The sequence below is a fragment of the Bufo bufo genome, chromosome 7, assembly GCF_905171765.1.
Source record: "Bufo bufo chromosome 7, aBufBuf1.1, whole genome shotgun sequence".
NCBI classification, from domain to species: domain Eukaryota; kingdom Metazoa; phylum Chordata; class Amphibia; order Anura; family Bufonidae; genus Bufo; species Bufo bufo.
This window is the reverse complement of record NC_053395.1, coordinates 43,449,423-43,470,341: the sequence shown is the minus strand read 5'-3', so window position 1 is coordinate 43,470,341 and position 20,919 is coordinate 43,449,423. Positions and strand designations below refer to the sequence as shown.

The 20,919-nt window shown below is 49.0% G+C and overlaps 2 protein-coding genes across 2 annotated transcripts in view; one reads left to right on the top strand and one right to left on the bottom strand.

Annotated features, from left to right (window-relative positions):
- EIF2AK1 (eukaryotic translation initiation factor 2 alpha kinase 1) overlaps positions 1-5,512 on the top strand; it is a 40,415-nt gene extending 34,903 nt beyond the window's left edge. The window contains exons 13-15 of the mRNA XM_040440673.1: positions 1,665-1,744; positions 3,234-3,467; positions 5,351-5,512. Of these exons, the coding sequence (XP_040296607.1) occupies positions 1,665-1,744; positions 3,234-3,467; positions 5,351-5,470 (434 nt within the window). The 3' untranslated portion in view covers positions 5,471-5,512. The remainder of the gene's footprint in view (positions 1-1,664; positions 1,745-3,233; positions 3,468-5,350) is intronic.
- A 7,736-nt stretch (positions 5,513-13,248) lies between these two features.
- Positions 13,249-20,816, bottom strand: AIMP2 (aminoacyl tRNA synthetase complex interacting multifunctional protein 2). Its single transcript, XM_040440048.1, has 4 exons — positions 20,586-20,816; positions 15,660-15,866; positions 15,234-15,465; positions 13,249-13,809 (listed from the first exon to the last, which is right to left on the bottom strand). Exons 1-4 carry the CDS (start codon positions 20,697-20,699, stop codon positions 13,424-13,426), a joined length of 939 nt encoding a protein of 312 aa, XP_040295982.1. The 5' UTR covers positions 20,700-20,816; the 3' UTR covers positions 13,249-13,423.
- Between the last annotated feature and the right edge of the window lie 103 nt (positions 20,817-20,919).

The window sequence follows — 20,919 nt, the reverse complement described above, 5'->3', positions numbered from 1 at the left end:
CCGCAAAAAACGGATGACATACGGAAACATTTTCAGGAACAACGGATCCGCAAAAAACGGACCGAAATTCGGAATATAGAAAAATACTGACGTGTGAATGCAGCCTAAAGATAAAATAGTAGTCCATCAATAGAATCAAAGTTGGGCTGAAATCTGGCACCAAAAAATATATATTAAGAGCTCTAGGTATATGCAGTTAGTTTCCAGTTATAAATTGTATCAACTGGGCTCCAATTAAAGGGAACCTGTCACCAGGATTTTGTGTATAGAGCTGAGGACATGGGCTGCTAGATGGCCGCTAGCACATCCGCAATACCCAGTCCCCATAGCTCTGTGTGCTTTTATTGTGTAAAAAAACCTATTTGATACATATGCAAATTAACCTGAGATTAGTCCTGTCCCTGGACTCCTCTCACATACAGGACTCATCTCAGGTTAATTTGCATATGTATCAAATCTTTTTTTCCACACAATAAAAGCACACAGAGCTATGGGGACTGGGTATTGCGGATGTGCTAGCGGCCATCTAGCAACCCATGTCCTCGGCTCTATACACAAAATCCCGGTGACAGGTTCCCTTTAGGGTGCAAGTCTGTGCTGTTTATATGCAGAGCGGCGTCCCGCTTAAACCTGAGACAGCGGCGTCCCGTTGTATATTTTCGAAAAGCGATCGCTTACTATTGCAGACAAGGAGCGGGACGCCGCTCTGCATATAATCAGCACAGACTTGCACCTTAATTGGAGCCCAGTTGATACAATCTATAACTGGAAACTAACTGCATATACCTAGAGCTCTTTAGATATATTTTTTGGTGCCAGATTTCAGCCCAACTTTGATCCTATTGACAGACTATCATTTTATCTTTATTCTCTTTTTATCCATATTGCTGTTTTAATATGCCCAATACCATCACCTATGCTGCTACTATTTAATTGGCTGTGAACAATATATTTTAGTCATATATTAATAAATGTATACGCTCATTGCTATAGAGAGTGCCCCATTGTTATTCACTACTATATTATTCTCCTCTTTCAGATTGGGTGCCATCTGTTAGTGGGTGCGCCTCACGTTGGTCCCTAGTCACTCTTGTGCGTCATATCCCTTTTTATTCATTATTAGATTTAAAATGTACTCGAGCTTGTAGCTGGTGTACATTTCAGTTCTCTTTTACACCAGTAAATGATTGTAAATATGCCAGGGCCAATGGTCCTGCCCACACCATGCCCACTTTTTGGAAAGTAGCGATGGTGGGTGTAAAAGCATCTAAGCAGTTTGTGACTTTTTTTTTTTTTTTTTTTTTTTTTCCAGAAATCTGGGGTAGGACCATTCAAAGGGGCTTCAAAAGATGCGGACAGTACACTGTGTGCTGTCCACATGCGTAGTCTTGTCCGCGGACAAGAATAAGCAAGAATAGACATTTCTATTATAGTGCCGGCCATATCTCCACAAAATGCGGAACGCACACAGCCGGTATCAGTGTTTTGCAGGCGCAAAACACTACGGCCATCTGAATGAGCCCTTATAAGAAAAGTTTTAGTGAATTGTGAATCCCAGAATTTGAGAGCAGACCGTGAGGAGAGCTGATGGGTCTGATATAAACGTCCTGCACGTTATCAGATGATATAATAAATGATGCATTCTCTGCTCCTACTTAATGCAGATTCAACACACACGTCAGGAGTGGGCACCTGTATGTATGCCGCACAGGAACAGTTAAAAGGCTCACGCTATGATTTTAAGGTATGGAGACTTATTCTATTTATATAGTGCCAACATCTTCTGTGACTAAACCTGCAATAATTGTGCATTATTTAAAGATGTTTCCCATTAAAACCCCTCATCTCCTGTCGACAGGATGGTTTGGGGCCTCAGCGGTCGTCGGGTGAATGTGGGCCTGAGCTCCCCTGTTTAAATGGAGCAGTGGTCAAGCATGCACGCTGCTGGTCCCAACTCTTTGGGGCTGCTGGAGATGGCTGAAGGCTTGTACTTGGCACTCTCCAGCAGTTCTATACAGTTGAATGGAGCACTCCGTTCAGATTTGGAGCATGGGTCCCTGTTCTCCTGATTGGTGGTGGCCTCAGCCTGTGGATAGGGCATAAGTTGTCCTAAAGGGGTTATCCAAGTTGTCAAACGGCCCCTCCCCCCATGTGCCGGGCATCCTCACAGGTAATATACTTGCCCCACTCCCTGCACCGCTCCTGGAGCCCCCAAAGGCAGGCAGGGACAGGGACGAGCCTATTACTGGGGTGATAGAAAGTAATGGGAAGGGGCAGCATATTCATACTATGTGGATTCATAAGGAGCCTGACATGACTGAACTGTCCACTTCTACTGTCTCCTGCGGCATTCATGGTGCATGCTGAGATCATTTTTTTTACTATTACTTTCGATGAACAACATGGCAGGTTGCATTTTAAGTGGGTTGTAATTAAAAAATATATTAAACTTATCCTTTCCATACCTGCTCCATTCCAGCACCACTGTTCTGTATTCCCTTGTTGGGCTTTGGTTTTCCTGACTATGCCCCTATACTGCATGTAACTGCTGCAGTCAATCTGGTCTCAGTGGTGGTGTGCCATATACCGCTGAGGCCAGTGATTGGCTGCAGCAGTCACTTGTGCTACATGAGCATGTCATCGCTGCAGGTGTGGGAAGGATAGGATCAGCAGTTCTGGAAAAGGTGGTGGAGGGGGGTTTGCATGGTAAGTATAACATTAATTTGTTCTTTAAAAAAAAAACTGGGGCAACCATTTTAAAGGGATTGTCCAGGGTTAGAAATAAATGGCTGCTCTGTACTATATATATCTGGATCTGGACTTTGGAGCAGGGAACCAACCAGACTGCTACCTCCTGGAGTAGTGTCGGATCAGAAACATCGGTGCAAGGAGTCGGGCAATATGAGTAGTCAGGAGACATGCCGAGGTCAGGGCAGGCAGCATACAAGTGTATTCAAGAAAGCAATCCAAGGTTAGAGCAGGCGGCGTACATAGGTATTCGAGAAAGCGGTAAAGAATCAGAGTCGAGAAACAGGCAGGGTTCGTACATGGGCTGACACAGAAAAAGCAAACCTTCACTAGGCTAGCAAACACTAGAATACCCAAAGCCCAGACAAGGAGGTGGCGCAGCCAGTCCAGCTAAATGGGAAGCTTGATCTGTCCCTTAGTCAGCAGCTGGACAGAGAGCAAGAGAAGGGTCAGTAAATGTAAGCCATTGTCCTTGTGTTTTGCAGTCTGATATGTACAGTGTTGGCGTTATATTACTGGAGCTCTTCCATCCATTCTGGACGGAGATGGAAAGGAACAACGTTTTATCGGCTCTCAGCACCGGGATCATCCCGGAATCATTTGTGTCTCGTTGGCCGGTGCAAAGTAAATACGTTAAGTTACTGACCAGCGCTGACTGTTCACTACGTCCATCTGCTGACGAAATGCTGAGAGGCGAGCTGTTCCTTGAGAGGGAAAATGTAAGTATGCTGTATAAAATGGGATTACAAGATTGACGGCCTATCCTTAGAATAGGTCATCAGTAGGGATGCGCGAACTTGATGTTTTTGGGTCGCAATTCCGTTATCACGGAATTCTGTGACTGAATGCCCCACGGAAGCCTTTAAGAGGTATTCATAATTCTGTTACAACGGGCCATAATGAAATGCCCCACGGAAGCCTTTAAGAGGCATTCCGTCATAATAGAAGTCTATGGGCTGCCTAACGACTCCGTCTGGTTTCCGTTATGCAGGACAGAACTCGTGTATAGCGGAAACCAGACGGATCCGTTATGCTGCCCATAGACTTCTATTATGACGGAATGCCTCTTAAAGGCTTCCGTGGGGCATTTCATTATGGCCCGTTGTAACAGAATCCATAACGGAATTGCCACAGAACCCAAAAACCAAGTTCGCTCATGCCTAGTCATTAGTATCAGAATGGTGGGGGTCCAACTTTCAGCAACCCTGCCGATCAGATGTTTAAAGGGGCAGCGACCTATTCAATGGCCCCATTGCTCTGTGCCCCTGCATGCTGGACATTTAGTAGAAGCTCACCGAGTATTGAGGAGACATCTGATTGGGCTCAGCCCAAGCAGTAACACCAGGGAGTGTCCATCAACACAGCAGGTACGACCCTAAACCTCTAGATTAGGGTTAGGCAACCTCCGACCCTGCGGCTGTCATGAAACTACAACTCCCAGCAGGCATACTTGCTCTGCTCTTCTTAGAACTCCCTTAGAAATGAATGGAATATGCTGGAAATTGTAGTTTCACAACAGCTGGAGTGCCAAAGGTGGCTGACCCCTTAGCTGGGTCACAACTAGGGCAATGCTAGTCTTCAGGACCAGGCAAAGTGTAGCAGTTTTCACACTGGTCAGTTTAACAGCTTTAATCTTTTATTTTTGCAGCATTGTTTCAGAAGTAATGCACGTTGAATTGCAAGTTTATGGTATTTTTTTCATTTTTGGTCTTATAGTCTGATAAAGTCCCTTGTCCCGCCAAAGGACCATTGGGAAACTGTAGACCCAGCAGCAACCTCCTAGAACCATAATCCCAGCGATCATGTGACCAGTCACATGACCACCGGGACACGCAGAAGCAGCAGTGACACTGCATCTGTTCTATACACAGACCTCATTGGAGTAACTGGTGTAAAGGAAAACTGGCTTAGTTGCCCCTAGCAACCAATCAGATTCCACTTTTCATTTTCCAAAGGAGCTCTAAAAAATTAAAGGTGGAATTTGATTGGTGGCTAGGGGCTACTAAGCCAGTTTGATAAATATCCCCCAATGAGCATCTCTTTTCTCCAGGTTCCCTGGTGGTCTTTGATAGTGGGGGAACCTGACTTTCGCTCCTGCTTTACAGGATAGGGGCTCATTCACACGGCAATATGCAGGCACCGGCCATGTACACCCCTGCATCACAGATGCGGACCCATTCACTTGAATTGGTCTGCAATCCGGAAGGTTGGTGAGGAACTGAGGCACAAAATCACTACGAAGTTCTGTGTGCCTCCGCAAAAAAAATTGCGGTGCGAACAGATCACACACCCATTCAAGTTGAATGGCTCTGAATCTGTTGCTGCAGCCGCACGGATGGTTCAGTGCGTTGGGGACCGCAAATTGCAGCCCCCAATGCACTGAACGGCCGTGTGAATGAGCCCTAAGAGTAGAGCTGTCCGGCTGTTGTGGCCAAGCAAGGAGCCCCATGGACATCTCTTTGGCGCGCACACAGGGTCATTGGTAAAAGTCTATCCATATCCTATGGAATATAAACCTGTTGGCCAATCATAACTTTTCATCAGCAGATCCAATAATTATGCCGTGTTGACAATTCTGCTTTGTCTTCTATTCTTTCGGCAGCTGGTTCAGGATCTTCAGCAGAAAGTTATTTTCTTAGAGGAGGAGAATGAGAGACTGAAGAGGAGCCTGGAGTTATTACAGGGACAGATATCGAGCAGAGACGCTGACCTCCAGCTTTAGATCATGTTGCTGTCTGTTCATTACATTTTTATTGTAAATTAAATGTTATTTATATATGGAGTTGTACAGTCATCATTATGCAATGTATCGGTCGGCAGGCCTGCATTAACCCTTTAACTTTTGGAATGCTGTATCTCTTTTCTGTGTGTTCCTTGCTGTCCCCACATACCTATCCCCGATAAGGGCACTTTCACACTAGCGTTATTCTTTTCCGGTATTAAAATCCGGTATAGGGTCTCAATACATTCTGAATGGAAAGCAATCTGTTCAGTATGCATCAGGATGTCGTCCCTTGTACGGTATTAGATCGGACAAAATACCGGAACACTACTGCACTTGCTGGATCCAGCGTTAATTTCCATTGAAATGTATTAATGCCAGATCCGGTACCAAGTTTGCCGGAGCCGGGTTTCAGGTCTGCGCATAAGCAGTTCTTTCTAGCTTTGAAAATATTTATTTAATACCGGATTCGTTATTCCGTAAAGACGGATCCGGTATTTCAATGCATAAGTCTACCAGATCCAGGAAAAAAAAAAAGATTTTTGTATAACTTACCAGTAAAATCTCTTTCTTGCTCTTCCTTGGGTGACACAGGAAATAGCTCAACTCCCTAGGAGGCGTGACACTAAGTGAAAACTATTAAGCCCCTCCACCAGCAGCTATACCCTCAGCCTGGAGAGAGAGACTACCAGTTACGTGTCCAAGTAGTGAAAAAAGGCAATGACCAACTATGTGGAACCAACAAGTCAACTACCCGACAGGGGCAACTAAACCGTAACCTGTAGAACAAGAACAATGGGTGGGTGCTGTGTCCCCCAAGGAAGAGCGAGAAAGATTTTACTGGTAAGTTATACAAAAATCTCATTTTCTCGCCCATTTCCTTGGGGGACACAGGAAACCATGGGACGTTCGAGAGCAGTCCAAGAGGGGAGGGACCACAGCTCAAGGCGAAACCACCGGAGGTATCAAGAAACTGCCGCCTGCAAGACCAGGCGGCCTAAAGCAGCATCCGCCGATGCATAGGTGTTCACCCTGTAGAACTTGGTGAAGGTGTGCAAGGAAGACCAGGTGGCCGCGTTGCACAGCTGTTCAGTCGAAGCCCGATGCCTCTGGGCCCAAGAGGCACCGACCGCTCTGGTAGAATAAGCGGTAACACCAAAAGGCAGCTCCTTGCCCTTGGCGCGGTAAGCCTCGGCAATAGCCATCTTGATGAAGCGGGCAATAGACACCCTGGACGCCGCCAACCCCTTGCGCGGACCTTCCGGAACCACAAAAAGAGTCTGTGCGCCGAAAGGGGCCGATGATCTCCAGGGCCCTAACGACATCCAGGTGGTGCAGCTTCCGTTCTCGAGGGTGAGAAGGAGACTGACAAAGGGAAGGGAGGACAATGTCCTCGTTGAGATGAAAGGCGGAGACCACCTTCGGGAAGAAGGACGGGACCGGACGGAGAACAGCCTTATGTTGGTGGAAGACCAGAAGGCTCAGCACAAGAAAGCGCCGCCATTTCAGACACCCGTCGGAGAGACGTGATGGCCACAAGGAACAAGACCTTGCATGACAAAAGGCGAACAGAGACCTTTCGTAACGGCTCGAAGGGGGAGGCTTGGAGCACTGAGAGCACAACATTAAGGTCCCAGGGCGGAATGGGAGAGCGTACGGAGGAACCGAGTGAACAACTCCCTGGATGAAGGTTTTGACAGGCCCGAGAGGAGCCAGTGGACGCTGGAAGAGGATGGACAGCGCCGAGACCTGACCCTTTAAGGAACTCAGGTCCAGGTCAGACTGTAAAAAGGACAGGACCGTGGGGAGGGAAAACTGAAGAGGATGAATATCCAGATTCTCAAAGAATTCTAGGTAAGACCGCCAAGTCCGATAAATCCTGGACGAGGCCGGCTTCCGTGCACGGATCATGGTGCGAACCACATCCGCCACAAAAACCCTGTTGAGACCGCAGTTTTGACGCAACGGCCACACCGTTAAACGTAGCGACCTTTAAATGCTGGTGGAAGTCGGCCCTTGAGAGAGAAGGTCTTCTCTTAGAGGCAGTGGCCAAGGTGCGTCTCCCAGGAGCAACATCAGGTCGGCGTACCAAGGCCGGCGAGGCCAATCTGGAGCTATCAGTATCGTAGGAACGCCTTCTGTTGCGATCTTCCGGAGAACGTGAGGCAGAAGGGGTGGAAAAACACATACAATAGGGGAAAATTCTGTCCACGGAAGAATGAGAGAGTCGGCGCCGTATGCCCCCGGGTCCTTGGACCTGGACAGGAAGGTGGGGAGCTTGTGGTTGAATCTGGAGGCCATGAGATCCACATCCGGACGACCCCAACGGAGGCAAATGGACTCGAACACGTCGGGGTGTAGAGACCACTCGCCCGGGTCCATTGTGGCCCGGCTGAGGAAGTCCGCCGCCCAGTTCTCCACCCTTGGGATGTAAATCGCTGACCGGGCCGGAACATGAGCTTCCGCCCAGAGGAGGATGTGGGACACTTCCCGCATAGCAGCTGCACTGCGAGTGCACCCCTGGTGATTTACGTACGCCACGGCCGTGGCGTTGTCCGATTGGACACAGACAGGATGGCTCCGAAGCAGGGGAGTCTAGTGCCGGAGCGATAGGAGGATCTCCCTCAACTCCAGGATGTTTATCGGCAACTTGGACTCCGATGGAGACCAAGTGCCCTGGACGGCCCGAGGAGGAAACGCCCCTCCCCAACCCTGCAGACTGGCGTCGGTGGTGACCACCAACCAGGTCATCGGCAGAAAGGATTTTCCTTGGAGAGGGGTCCGTAACCACGAGAGGAGGGAGGTCCGAACATGGGGAGGTAGAGGAAGGGCTGCTCCAGACTCTCCGGGGGACTTGTCCCAGGCAGACAGGATCGCCGTCTGGAGGATGCGGGAGTGATATTGTGCCAAAGGAATCCCTTTGAAGCAGGACACCATCTGTCCCAATACCCGCATGCTGGACCGGAAGGACGGACGACGGTGGAGAAGGGTCCGAACAGTGAAGGGTCAGATGCTTTTCCGGTGGGAGATGAACCTCCGCCGCTTCTGTATCCAGCAGCATCCCCAGGAAGACGAGTTGTCTAGAGGGGGTAAGGGAAGACTTGGGAAGGTTGATAATCCAACCGAACCGCTCCAGGGTCTGCAGTGCGAGGTCCACGCTGGCGGACGTCTGGGAAAGGGAGGGTGCCTTGATGAGGTCATCCAAGTAAGGAAGCAGAAAAAACACCCCCGGAGCGGAGCAAAGCCAGGACAGGGGCTAGGATCCTGGTGAACACTGTCGCCAGGCCGACAAATTGATAGCGTTCCCCACTGCAAAGCGAAGGATACTCTGGTGACACCGAGCGATCGGGACGTGGAGGTAAGCTTCCTGGATGTCGATTGACGACAAACTCCCCTTTGTCCAGAGAAGCTACCACGGATCGGAGGGACTCCATCCTGAACCGGCGAAAACGGTTTAACAGTTTGAGGTACAAAATCGGTCTCACCGAGCCTTCTTTTTTGGGAACCACAAAGAGGTTTGAGTAGAACCCCTTGAATCTGTCCTTTCGGAGAAGGCGGCTGCACACTCGGGGTCCCGCAGAGAACGGGACCGAAAGAAACGATCCGGGGGGAGGGATGCCAACTCTATTTTGTATCCGGATGACACAATCTCGAGTGCCCAGGCGTCTGAGACGTGTGCCTGCCAGATGTCCCTGAAAAGGAGGAGGCGGAGAAGGCCGGCCGGGTGGGTGGGGGTGCACCTTCAGGCGGAGGTCTGCTTGGACGTGGAAGGGCGAGCAGGTTCGGACTTACACCAGGAGGGCTGAGTCCGAAAAAAAGGCTTCTTACGCCTATTCTGGGAGGAACCCAGGACGGCCTTGGTCCTGGACTGGGGAAGATGGGTGCTCTTTCCACCTGTGGCTTCAGAAATGATCTTGTCCAAGCGGGTCCCGAATAAACGGGAACCTGCAAAGGGGAGTCCAGCAAGAGACCGTTTGGAAGCGGCATCCGCCGTCCAAACCTTTCAGCCAAAGTTCTCTCCTGATTGAGACAGCCAAAACAGAGGAACGGGCTATGAGGGCACCCACATCAAGGGAGGCCTCACAAATGAATTTCCCTGCCTGAACAATGAGCTGGGCTAAAGAATGGAGGTCCTGAAGAGAGATGCCTGAATCAAGTTCCTGGTCAAGTTGGGGAGCCCGTTCCAAAACCGCCTTCCCGGCCCAGGCGGAAGCAAAACCCAGTCTGAGGGCTGATCCGGAGATGGCAAATATGGCTTTCGTAAAGGATTCCATGCGACGGTCTTCAGTGGACTGAAGAGAGGAGCCGTCCTCCACAGGAATGGCCGTGCTTTTAGACAGGCGGGCCACGGGAGGGTCGACGTTAGGTGGAGACGACCAAGTGGAGATGCAATCCGCTGGGAAGGGATAACAGATATCCAACTTCTTGGGAGGGGTAAAACGGGCATCAGGGCGAGCCCAAGCCTTAGAGACCACCAAAGAGAAGTCGGCGTGGAGAGGGAAAATCGTGAACGCCTGTTTGGGGCGGATAAAGGACATGCCGGCCTTGTCAGTGCTGGGAGGGTCGTCGTGAATTTTAAAGGTGTCACGAATATTAGTGATGAGATGACCCACAGCAGAGGCTAGCTTGGACAGCAACGCCGAGTCCATGTCCCAATCTGAATCCACCAATTCTCCCTCAGAGGGCATGTCCTGTGAGTAGGAGTGACCCGACTGAGTCCGCACACGGAAGAGGTGGCTGCTGGTGCTAGGAAGGGGTTAACAGTCCTACCAGACCCAGAGACCTCAGGGAGTGAGGAAGGTAACGGCAGCAGTGCAGCAACAGTGGCAGGAGGGACGTCCAGATCCAGCACGTCAAGCCACAGGGAGAAGAGGCAACAGGCTCTTGCGGTGGCTTGGAAGGCGGGAGGAATGTAAATAAAAGGCCGCGACACCTATAGCGCACAATGAATATGCCCGAGGGCCGCAGAGTAAGGGAGAGCCGCTCTCTCCTAAGACAGAGAATAGAGCGACCGCTGCGATCTCCCTGCGCGCAGAGCGTCGATGCCGGCAGTTAAGAGGTGCGCTTGCTGCTGCGGCAGGCACCTGGTTGCCCTCCTGAAGTAAAGGCTCTTGCCTGTAGTAAGAGCCGCTCTCTCCTAGGGCGCCTGTGAAGTCCCAGGATCCCAGCCTGGATGCCCTCCTGGAGGGGTGGTCTGAGAAGGTGGAGGCGGCCCTGGAGAGGTAAACACAGGTGGCCAAAGCGAAGTTTGGGAGGGGAGGGGCTGGAACAGCCACGCTCACCCTCTGTCCATTCCAGCAGGGTCGCCCCTTCAGCTACTGGCACCGCAGTGGCAGGAAGCTGGAGAGGGGCTTGACGTGTGGGCGACCCTTACGCTGGTGGGATGCAGGGCTGCCCTGGTCCTCCTTGTCTTCTGTGGGGGAGGCAGCAGTGCAGATGCCGGCACTGGCGCAGCTCAACCCCGGGAGAAACAGAGGTCCAGGCGTCTCTGTGAATATGAAAAAAATATATATAAAAAATTAAAACGAAAATACAGCCCTGCAGTGCAGAGAGTGTCTTGCCTCCTTGGACACCAAGCAAAAAACTGGCAGTCTCTCTCTCCAGGCCGAGGGTAGAGCTGCTGGAGGAGGGGCTTAACAGTTTTCACTTAGTGTCACGCCTTCTAGGGAGCTGAGCTATACCCAAGGTCTCCTGTGTTCCCCCCAAGGAAATGGGCGAGAAAAAAAGATATCAGTTTGCATATGGATTTCTGGATCCGGCAACAGAACTGCCTGCTAGATTCTTCTAATGCTAGTGAGAAAGTACTCTAAGTCATCTAAGGATGGATTCACATGACTATGTATTTTGCAGTAACAGTGTTGCATATTTTTTTTTTGGGCAGATCCATTGTAACAATGCCCATCCTTATCTGCAAAATGGGCAAGAATAGGACGTTCTTTTTTGCAGGGCTACGGAACAGACAGACCCATTGAAATGAATGTCAGTGTTATCCAATACATTCCAGAACTCTAATGGTTACATAGCATCATAAATCAATATAATGCTATGCGACACCCAACGGGGTGCTGGGAGGTCAAGACAGGTGCTGCTGCATACTCATGCTGTGAGTCCGGAGCATTGAACTCTCGTCTGAAAGGGGCCTTATGGTAACAGTCCCCAGATCACTAGATCCATCCCTGTGTATAAATACTAGGAGAAGATATGGATCATTTCTTTGCTTCTCAGCTCCCCTCAGCACAGGGAATCCCTGTGGCAACATTACTGATGGCACCAGGTTCCCTAATAAATGCAGGAATATAGTATGAGCTCTGTGACAGCCTGATCGTGCTGATGGCACTGCGTGCTGGGCCATCAAACACGCTACATACTGTAAAATAATGGGGTGCAGCCAAAGGGACTAGTTCATCAGCCTGTTCTTTAACCCCTCCCCAACCACACCATATTTAAACTATCAGCCCATTCGTGATAGGGGTGGTGTCAAACCCTGAGGCATCACAGCCAGTGTGAAGGTATTTTACTTTATTGCTTTTATGCACTTATGGAAATTTCCCACCATACATGAAGATTGTGCCACAGAAAATAGGTTGTCTTGTTGGCGCCTAACACTAAACAACAAAGCCATTCACTGCACTTTTTGGAAGCGATAGGCTAACCATTTTCAATTAACTTCATACTATGATGTAAAAAAAAAACAAAAAAAAAAACACAGGACTAATAATCAGAAACTTACAAAGTAGTCCACTTAGATTACCAGCTCCAGAGTTGTGCACCAATCAGGAATCCACTGTGAAGGCTACATTGGTTGGGGACAGGATTGCAGCAGTATTGGATTTTTGGCAACTTATGCTACTATCCCATTCATTTCTACGTGATCACTGCTACTCTGCAATCCTGGCTGGCCTAGCGTGCCCGATTAGCAGTGGATTGGCCACATGCGCACAGCAAGTAATCATTATTAATCTATCAGTAATGATGTCCAGTCATTTAATAAGAATAATTGATGCTGCCTCTGATGGAGGATCTAGACCAGGGATGCTCAATCTGTGGCCCTCCAGCTGTTGTAAAAACTACAACTCCCACCATGCCCTGCTGTAGGTGGATAGCAGTAGGCTGTCTGGGCATGCTGTAGTTTTGCAACATTTGGAGGGCTGCAGGTTAGGCATGCCTGATCTAGACCATCAGTGGCCTCCACTCGCACGGATGATGGACTGCGCATACGCTAGTTTCCCTGTCTGTCTCCAGTGTAAGTGAATAGTGGCTGCTGACAGATGAAACCCTCCATTAGCAGCCATGTTGCCAGCATGCAGGTTAGGGGACCTGGCTGTAAGAAAAACAAAACTGGGTGGGGTCAGGTGTTGATCGCCATGGCTGAAAATACAAAAAGTAAAGAATACACAAAATGCAACAGCACTCTGCAAACACAAACAATAAAATAAGTACATATAATAATGCCACACTCACTATATAAAATACTAATGCTATGTTGTAAATGTGAGATTCTTGGCAAAAACGTTTGTACAAAATTTGTGCCCGTCTGCTAGCGTCAAGGCGATCTGTAAACATGACTTACTCTTATTAAATGACTGGACATCAGTGCTGATAGTCTGGCAACCCCTGTAATCCAGCACCTTCATAACCCCTTGATTATATAAAATACCAGATCAATAGACGTAATGTTACAGCTCCCAGAATTTCACCTAACTCCCTGCATGTGGGTGGAGAACCCCCACGTAATATTTTAAGAATCGTGCCGTTTGGCTCAGGTAACAGTCACAGTACAGAGAGTTGTAAAACTTTTATTATATTCATGGTGTACCAATACAAAAAAAGCCACTCCTTCTTAAAGGAAAGAAAGCTGGATAGATACTGAAGATCGGAAAGTACACCTCAGTGGTTGTTATGCCTTTAGGGGTCTACCCTAGCAGTGCCAAACCTCAGAGCCCACATTTTGTTTTACTTTAATAATTTAAGCACTGTATTAAAGGAGGGGAGATTTTCACACGATTTCATCCATTTCAGCACGTTTGCTGGGACAGCAGTGATATTTCCGGACTGCTGAATGGCGCACCAGCTCACAATATCTGCAATGGTCAGTTCATTTCCTACAAGCCAGGGAGTCTTGCCCAGCGCAGAGTTCATCGCCCTCAGTACGGCAGCTTTCTCCTTGCTGCTCCCTTCTCTCATCTGAAAAATGGCCGTATCGACCCAGCTGTCAATCAGCGTGGCGGTAACCGCGCTGAATGTGTCACCCAGCAAAGAGAACAGAAACCGGGCGATGTTGCCTTCTCCTTCGATCGGACACATGTTTTGTATGCTGAATTTCATCTGTGGTTTGGGCACTAAGATTTAAAAAAAAAAATAGATAAAAATTGTATTAATCTAGGCTGGCGGTATTAGTACAGCTAATGAAGTGACTTTCACAATGGCTGCACTCCAGGTCTGTCGTCTGTCCACCTACAGCATTCACACAATGTCAATGATTTACAGACGTGTGCTGTCCGTATTCTCCACGGACAGCACATGTTAATGTGTGTATTCACACGTCCGTGTTTATGGATCCAGCATGCATACTGGCTCTGCTCTTCTAAGAACACTCAGACATGAAAGGAGCATGCTGGGAATTGTAGTTACACAACAGCTCGAGTGCCGAAGGTTGTGGACCCGTGTTTCATGGACCATTTATACGAGAGGCTCTGAAAATTAAATTTTCAGCTATGTAGTGTCATGGGACAAACACGGATTGTTCAAGGAGATTTTCACGGATGTGTGCATAAGGCCTACATTGGGCTAGTTTCACAGCTTGATGGAGTTTAGCAGATCTGGCCTTGCCGGATACAGCTGCGTTCGCCACCACATCCCACTGCGTGCACCAGTTTTTGTCCAGCCAAAACCCAGTGCTGAAGCCGGAAACCGGACGGATCCCATTATAATGGGCTTGAGCGGCGGACATCCCTATCTGGCTATGCTGAATACAGTCAATTCCGATAGAACAGTCTGCCGGATACCTTACTGCAGGTGTGCAAGCAGCCTTGGGCCTCATGCACACAGCCATTGTTTTTGGTCCGCATCCGAGGCGCAGTTTTGGCGGCTCGGATGCAGACCCATTCACTTCAATGGGGCCACAAAAGATGCAGACAGCACTCAGTGTGCTGTCCACATCGGTTGTTCCGTGGTCCGCAAAAAAATAAATAAAAAATGTATAAACCTGTCCTATTCTTGTCCGCGCTTTGCGGACAAGAATAGGCAATTATATTAAAGGCTGTCCGTGCCGTTCCGCAAATTGCGGAACGCACGTGGACGCCATCCATGTTTTGTGGATCCACGATTTGCGGACCACAAAACACACAACAGTTGTGTGCATGAGGCCTTAGGCAGTGACAGCTGCACTAAGATGTCTGGACACCCACACACACTACTACTCCATCGGCAGCCATCTTGGCGACTGGCATTGTATGGGCAGCATGGGTTTTGCCAGATTCATATAGCCATATGGATTACTCCATGTGGTAGAGCAGCATAAATCCAGGTGCATCTACGGGGACAACCCATGCACCATTGCCAAACCAACAATTTTTGGTTTTAATCAAAGTTACTGATTTCCAAGACTGGGTTGTGGCACCGACTTGGTCCCCGCAGGCAAAGCAGCAGTTATTATATAGTCACGCGGCAAAATGGAGCCGAAATATCAGTGGCAGATCAGAATGAGCTCATTTTACAGGCTGGCGGGTGCCACAATAGAAACCCCTGCTCTGCCAATGCCTACCATCTTTCCAGATGAGGGTGAAGCCAAGCTGATAGTCCTGCCGCGACTTCTTGTTGACCTGGTCTCCGAAGCACTTGAGCAGAGGCTCTGGGATGGCTGTGACCGACGAGTGAGTGTGCACTGCCGACAGAACCTGGTACCGCTCACACAGCAGACCGTGCAGGATCAGCAAGGAAAGTGGAGGCACGGAGGGATTGGCATTGATGACAATATCTCTTAGCGCGCCGTAGTCCTGAAAGTGAGAAACAAACCCTCTGTTAAAGCAAGTCTGAACCTATGGCCGCCCAGCGCCTGTTAAGATTTCTGTGCCTGATGACTATTATACTGGATTTTGTATATATTTTTTTGGAGCAGATCTATAAAAAAAAAAAAAAAAACACAACGATCTGCCAATTCAGTCTACCCCCACCATCCCTCATCACGTACCTTTCCAAGTATGGAGTCCAGGTCGGCTTTGCAGGAGGCTGAAGCTGCACACTCATCTGCCTGAATCATGTCCGTCACATCGAGATCTGCATCGGGGGTCTGGATCATTTTCGAGAGGCCGTCAACCGCCGCCTTCAGTTCATACAACCTCTTAAGGATGTCTTCTTGTCTGGACTCCAGAGCCTGAAGCGCTGGCTCAGATACCCCCTGAAGAGTACACGCAAAACTGATACCGTCATGTGGTTCACCTCTCAAAAGTTTTTTTTTTTTTTTTTTTACAATGATACAGATCTTTCAGCCAACCATTAAGGCTACTTTCACACAAGCGTTTTAGTTACGGATCTCAATACCGGGAAAAAACATGCTTCAGTTTTGTCCCCATTCATTGTCAATGGGGACAAAACTGAACAGAATGCTCCAAAAGGCATAATATAATTGGACGATTTGGTCCCCTTTGCTCAGAGGGCATGGATTAATGAGCTGACTAGAGGGTGACACTTTGAGTCTAGAATATTGAACCTTTTCACAATATTCAAATTTTGCATTAAAAAAAATTTGAGTTTCACCTGTATGTGTGGCCTGGACAAATGTCACAATCAGGTCTAGGAATCTGCTTGAAAATCAAGTTTGAGGTCAAACCTCTACGTTATCAATGAAATGCTGTGGCTTCTTTCTGCAGCCTGACCCGAAAAAAACCCTGTGACAGCTGCATGCAGGAGGCTTTACAGTGCCACGCGGGTTAAGGGTCCATTCACACGTCAGTGTGTGTTTTGCAGATCCACAAAACACGGACATCGGCGATGTGAGTTACGCATTTTGCGGACCGCACAGCGCCGACACTTAATAGAAAATGCCTAATCTTGTCCGCAATATGTTCTATTTTTTCCGGGAATGGAATTGCAGACCCGGAACGGAAGTGCGAATCCGGGCAGCACATCGTGCTTCCCCATAGAAATGAATGGGTCCGCAATTCCGTTCTGCAAATTGCGGAACGAAATTGCGGACGTGTGAATGGACCCTTATATGGAGGCTCCTGGGTGCCATGTGTCATTATTCTGCCCTAGCAGCACAGTGAATAGCTCCGTCATCTGATGGACTACGCCACTTTGTCAGATTTGTATGAAACCCAAACAGTAAAGAACCTATATATGAAAACAGAGGCAGATGACAATACAATGTGGCTCAATGCCCCCCTAAATCGCATGGATTTGGGCTCTGTTCACATTGGCACCAGAGCCTTCACACGGAGCCTCAGGTGCAGATGCCATCATCCCCGACAGGAGAAAAGGAGAACTGAAAACCAATGGACACCTCGGTGGAATCTGTCGCCTATTTCTACTGTATGTACCCGATGGCACTGCTCTGTATGAACAATACTACTCCCTTGTCTGGGTTATCAATCTTTCAGAACGCAGAAAATTATCTTTGATATGCAAATACGGTCCAAAGTGCAGAGCGGGTGTCACCAACGGTTCAAGGAGCCCAAACCTGCCCCTTCCCAGTACCTACACTTGCTCCTTCCAGTCCGCCCCCTCCTCTGCGACGTCACATACTTCTTTAGAACTCCGCCTGCGTCGCTGGCCTCGGTGAAATCTCACGTAAGTGAAGTGCAGGAGACTGCCCGCGCCATGACCTCCCTGCAGTGGGTTTGGAGACACTGTAGGTAGCGCGCATGCACTGAGCCCCGTGACACGAGTCCGATGCCCACACAGGGAAGTCTCTGCGCTTGCGCGAGATTTCACTAAGGCAACTGCTCAGAACACAAGCGGTGGTCAAAAGTAGCGTAACGCACACGGCCAGTATCCGTGTTTTGTGGATCCGCAAAACACTACGGCCGTCTGAATGAGGCCTAAGACACAAATGTGTCTCTTAGATTTCATGAGAATAGGTGAAATATGTGGCATTGCTGCAGACACTCCTCCGAGGCATGAGGCGAGCCGCCGCCTGGTCCTGCTATTCCACATTGCTCACCCATAAACCCTGTCAGCACTCTGCGAATGGTACTGCGCCCTATCCACCACAGTACTGGCACTATTACTCATGCACATCAACCTGTGCCAGCCATGCCCGTATTGCATTCACTTGAATGGGTCCGCAATCTGGAAGGTTGGTGCTAGGGATCGACCGATACCGATAACCTGTGTACTTTCAGGCCGATAGCTTATACCAATATTCTGTGCATTTTCATTTTTTTTTTTTATAAAAAATGTTTCTGTTACGGCATTCACCACATAGATTTTTCTTTTTTATATTTTAATAGTTCGGACGTGGCAATATGTGATATGTTTATTTATTGTTTATATATTTCATATGTAAAATTGGGAAAGGGTGTGATTTATACTTAATATTTTGGTGTGTTTTTTTAACTTTTTATTTAATAACTATTTCCCCCCTTAGGGGCTAGAACCTGGGATCTTTTAATCCCTTGTCCTTTTCACCATAATAGAGCTCTATTAGGGTGAATAGGACTTCACACTCTCCCTGCTGCCCTGTGCTTTGTGCACACAGCGGCAGGGAGGTTACCATGGCAGCCAGGGCTTCAGTAGCGTCCTGGCTGCCATGGTAACCGATCGGAGCCCCAGGATTACACTGCTGGGGCTCCGATCAGAAGCTGCCACTGCCAACAATGAAGGGGAGGAGACCCTGATTTTAATACTGGGGAGGGCACACTGCGCCACCAATGATAATTAACGTTTAATACAGGAGGCGGGTGTGCCGGCGCAGAATCACATAGCCGGCACCTGAGGGGGTTAACTGCCGCTGATCGCAGCTTCCTGTCACATAGGCTGGGCCCCGGCTCCTGTATTTGTATTAGACGTTAACTTTTATTGGTGGCGCAGTGCGCCCGCCCCTCCTCCTCCTGTCTCTCCTCATTGGCAGCGTGGCACGGGGGGGGGGGGGGGGGGGGAGGAGAGTGACTTCTCCCCTGTGCTGCTGAGGGAACATGAGCGCGCTGACAGCAGCGCGCTCCTGTACTGTGATAGCGAGCTGGACACATTATCGGCAAGGTTAGATGCCGATAACTTTGAAAATCATGAATATCGGCAACTCCGATAATCGGTCGATCCCTAGTCGGTGCGGAAACAGAGGCCCAGAATACATCCGTGTTTCCGAACCGCAAAAAAAAAAAAAAAAATAGAGCATGCACTACTCTTCTGTGGTGCGGACTGTCGGATGCGTATCGTGGACCCCATTCAAGTGAATGGGTGCGCAAACCGCATGCGGCAGCCCTACAGTCATTGCGGACCAGCACGGGCCCGGCCGGCACACGTTCGTGTGCATGAGCCCTTACTCTGTGCTAATAAAGGGGTTTCTGGAGGAATAGGTTTTTATTTTTTATCATAACTCACTGATTCACCGTTCTCCACTTAGTGGATTCGGGCTCGACACAATGGCTTGGACTGGCTGAGGAGGACGTGCAAGACTTTTCCTGGACCAGGAAGTGGAGAGCAGCGTCAGAATGGCAGCGGCGTGGGCTCAGTGATGTGAGACACCCTTTCAGAGCACATGTGGGTGCCACATACAGTTGGCAGCTTTACGGCAGCTGTGCATGAGATCTGCCAACTCTTCCTGGAGTTCTGCAGGTCCACCATTTTTACAGGAGCCTAAGTCCTGGGAGAGTTGACAAGTATGACATAGGTTTATGTATAGCTGAGGCCATCTCCAAACTGAACTACAGCTGATAGGATCTTCAGCCAAATCTCCGTAGGAATGGGATTCATGAGGAGACGAAGTACAGAGAGGACGGGCAGGACAGACTGTGGTAATGGAGACTGCATACAAGTGCTGCTGCTCATTACCCCCACCTCCTCTCTGTACTTCATGTCTCCTCATGAACTCCATTCCTACAGAGATTCAGCTGAAGATCTTATCAGCTGTATTCCGGATCATAATCCCTGACAAGCAGAGCAGAGGAGGATGAGGCAGCTCTTTACCTCAGTGTCCTGAAGTAACTTCTCCTGCTGTGTGATTAGGACAGGTTCTGTGTGAACTAATAGGACGGCGGCCATTTTATTTCTCGTAATGATTGCTCCACAGACAAAACGAGCCATTATAACTAATGAAAGATATTTTGGAATATATCTATAATTTTATAATAAAGTAATATTTAGGTATTTTCAGTCATTTTATTCATTCTGGGAGAAACCCTTTAAAGCAGTCATTTCAGAATAACCCCTTCTAAAAGCCTGGCGATCAGCCGACAGGTCCAGTTTCGGTGCCTCCAGGCCAGGGATCAGCAACCTCCGGCACACCAGCTGTTCTGAAACTACAACTCCCAGAATCCTTCTTTCACTTCTACGGGAGTTTTAAGAACAGCAAAGTAAGTGTGCATGCTGGGAGTTGTAGTGTCAATGACACTAGAGTGCTAAAGGTTGCCAGGCGGGCAGCTATCTACACGGGAAGCCGCGTCTGCCCATTCATTCTTTGTGCAGCATCAGAAGGGGAAATGTTGCATTGCATGTGAACAGGGTTTTAAAGGAAACCTGTCACCGGGATTTGGTGTGTAGGGGCCTGAGTATCAACAACACCCCCCCAAGACATCAAGACAAGACATCCAGACAGCCATATGCTGTATCAGGGGGTTTGCAGAGGGAAACCTTACGACCCACCATGCCCACGGCTTAAAGGGGCACTCGATCAGTGAATACGCCCACTAACTTATAACAGAGTCTGTCAGGTTTCCATGGCATGACAGCAGGAACGGCGCTGCATGGGGTGGCATCATGCCAGGTAGTACCTGTCTGGGGTGGGGTGGGTGGCAGGACTACACTATTCACTGCATCACTTTGGTCAATTGCAAATGTTAATGACATGTCAATGGATCTAAGCTTGCAGGCACCATAATAACAGTGGGTCCTATGGTCAGTGCTGTACACAGCAGACAGGAGGACAAGGCCTCGGCGATGGCCGGCATGATGCAATTACCTGCTCATGGTGTCCGCAGGGAGCCTGGTGCAGGTTGGGCAGGGTGTACATGCAGCTGGGCAGATCCACCTTGACGTCCCCGCTGTTGTACTGCTGTACTTTATACATGGGCATGACTGCAGCACCCGCCCGGCACCACGCTGCTCAATCCCCCGGTCCTGGAGAACTGATGACGTCACTCACTTCCCAGCAAACCTCGCTGCGACCATCTACAAGAACTGCATCTTAACTAAGGGCAAGGCTTGGGTAGGAAATACTAATACGCGCATCCCCGTTGCCCACATCAAAGATGGCGGATTCGCTTCTTGCTCTAGTTAATATGATTCGTCATTCC

Coding starts and splice junctions, on each gene's coding strand:
- AIMP2 (XM_040440048.1), bottom strand. CDS start 20,699: ATGCCCATGTATAAAGTACAGCAGTACAACAGCGGGGACGTCAAGGTG. Junction 15,466..15,659: donor TGGACTCCATACTTGGAAAG/GTACGTGATGAG, acceptor TCTCACTTTCAG/GACTACGGCGCGCTAAGAGA. Junction 13,810..15,233: donor CACCCTCATCTGGAAAGATG/GTAGGCATTGGC, acceptor TTTAAATCTTAG/TGCCCAAACCACAGATGAAA.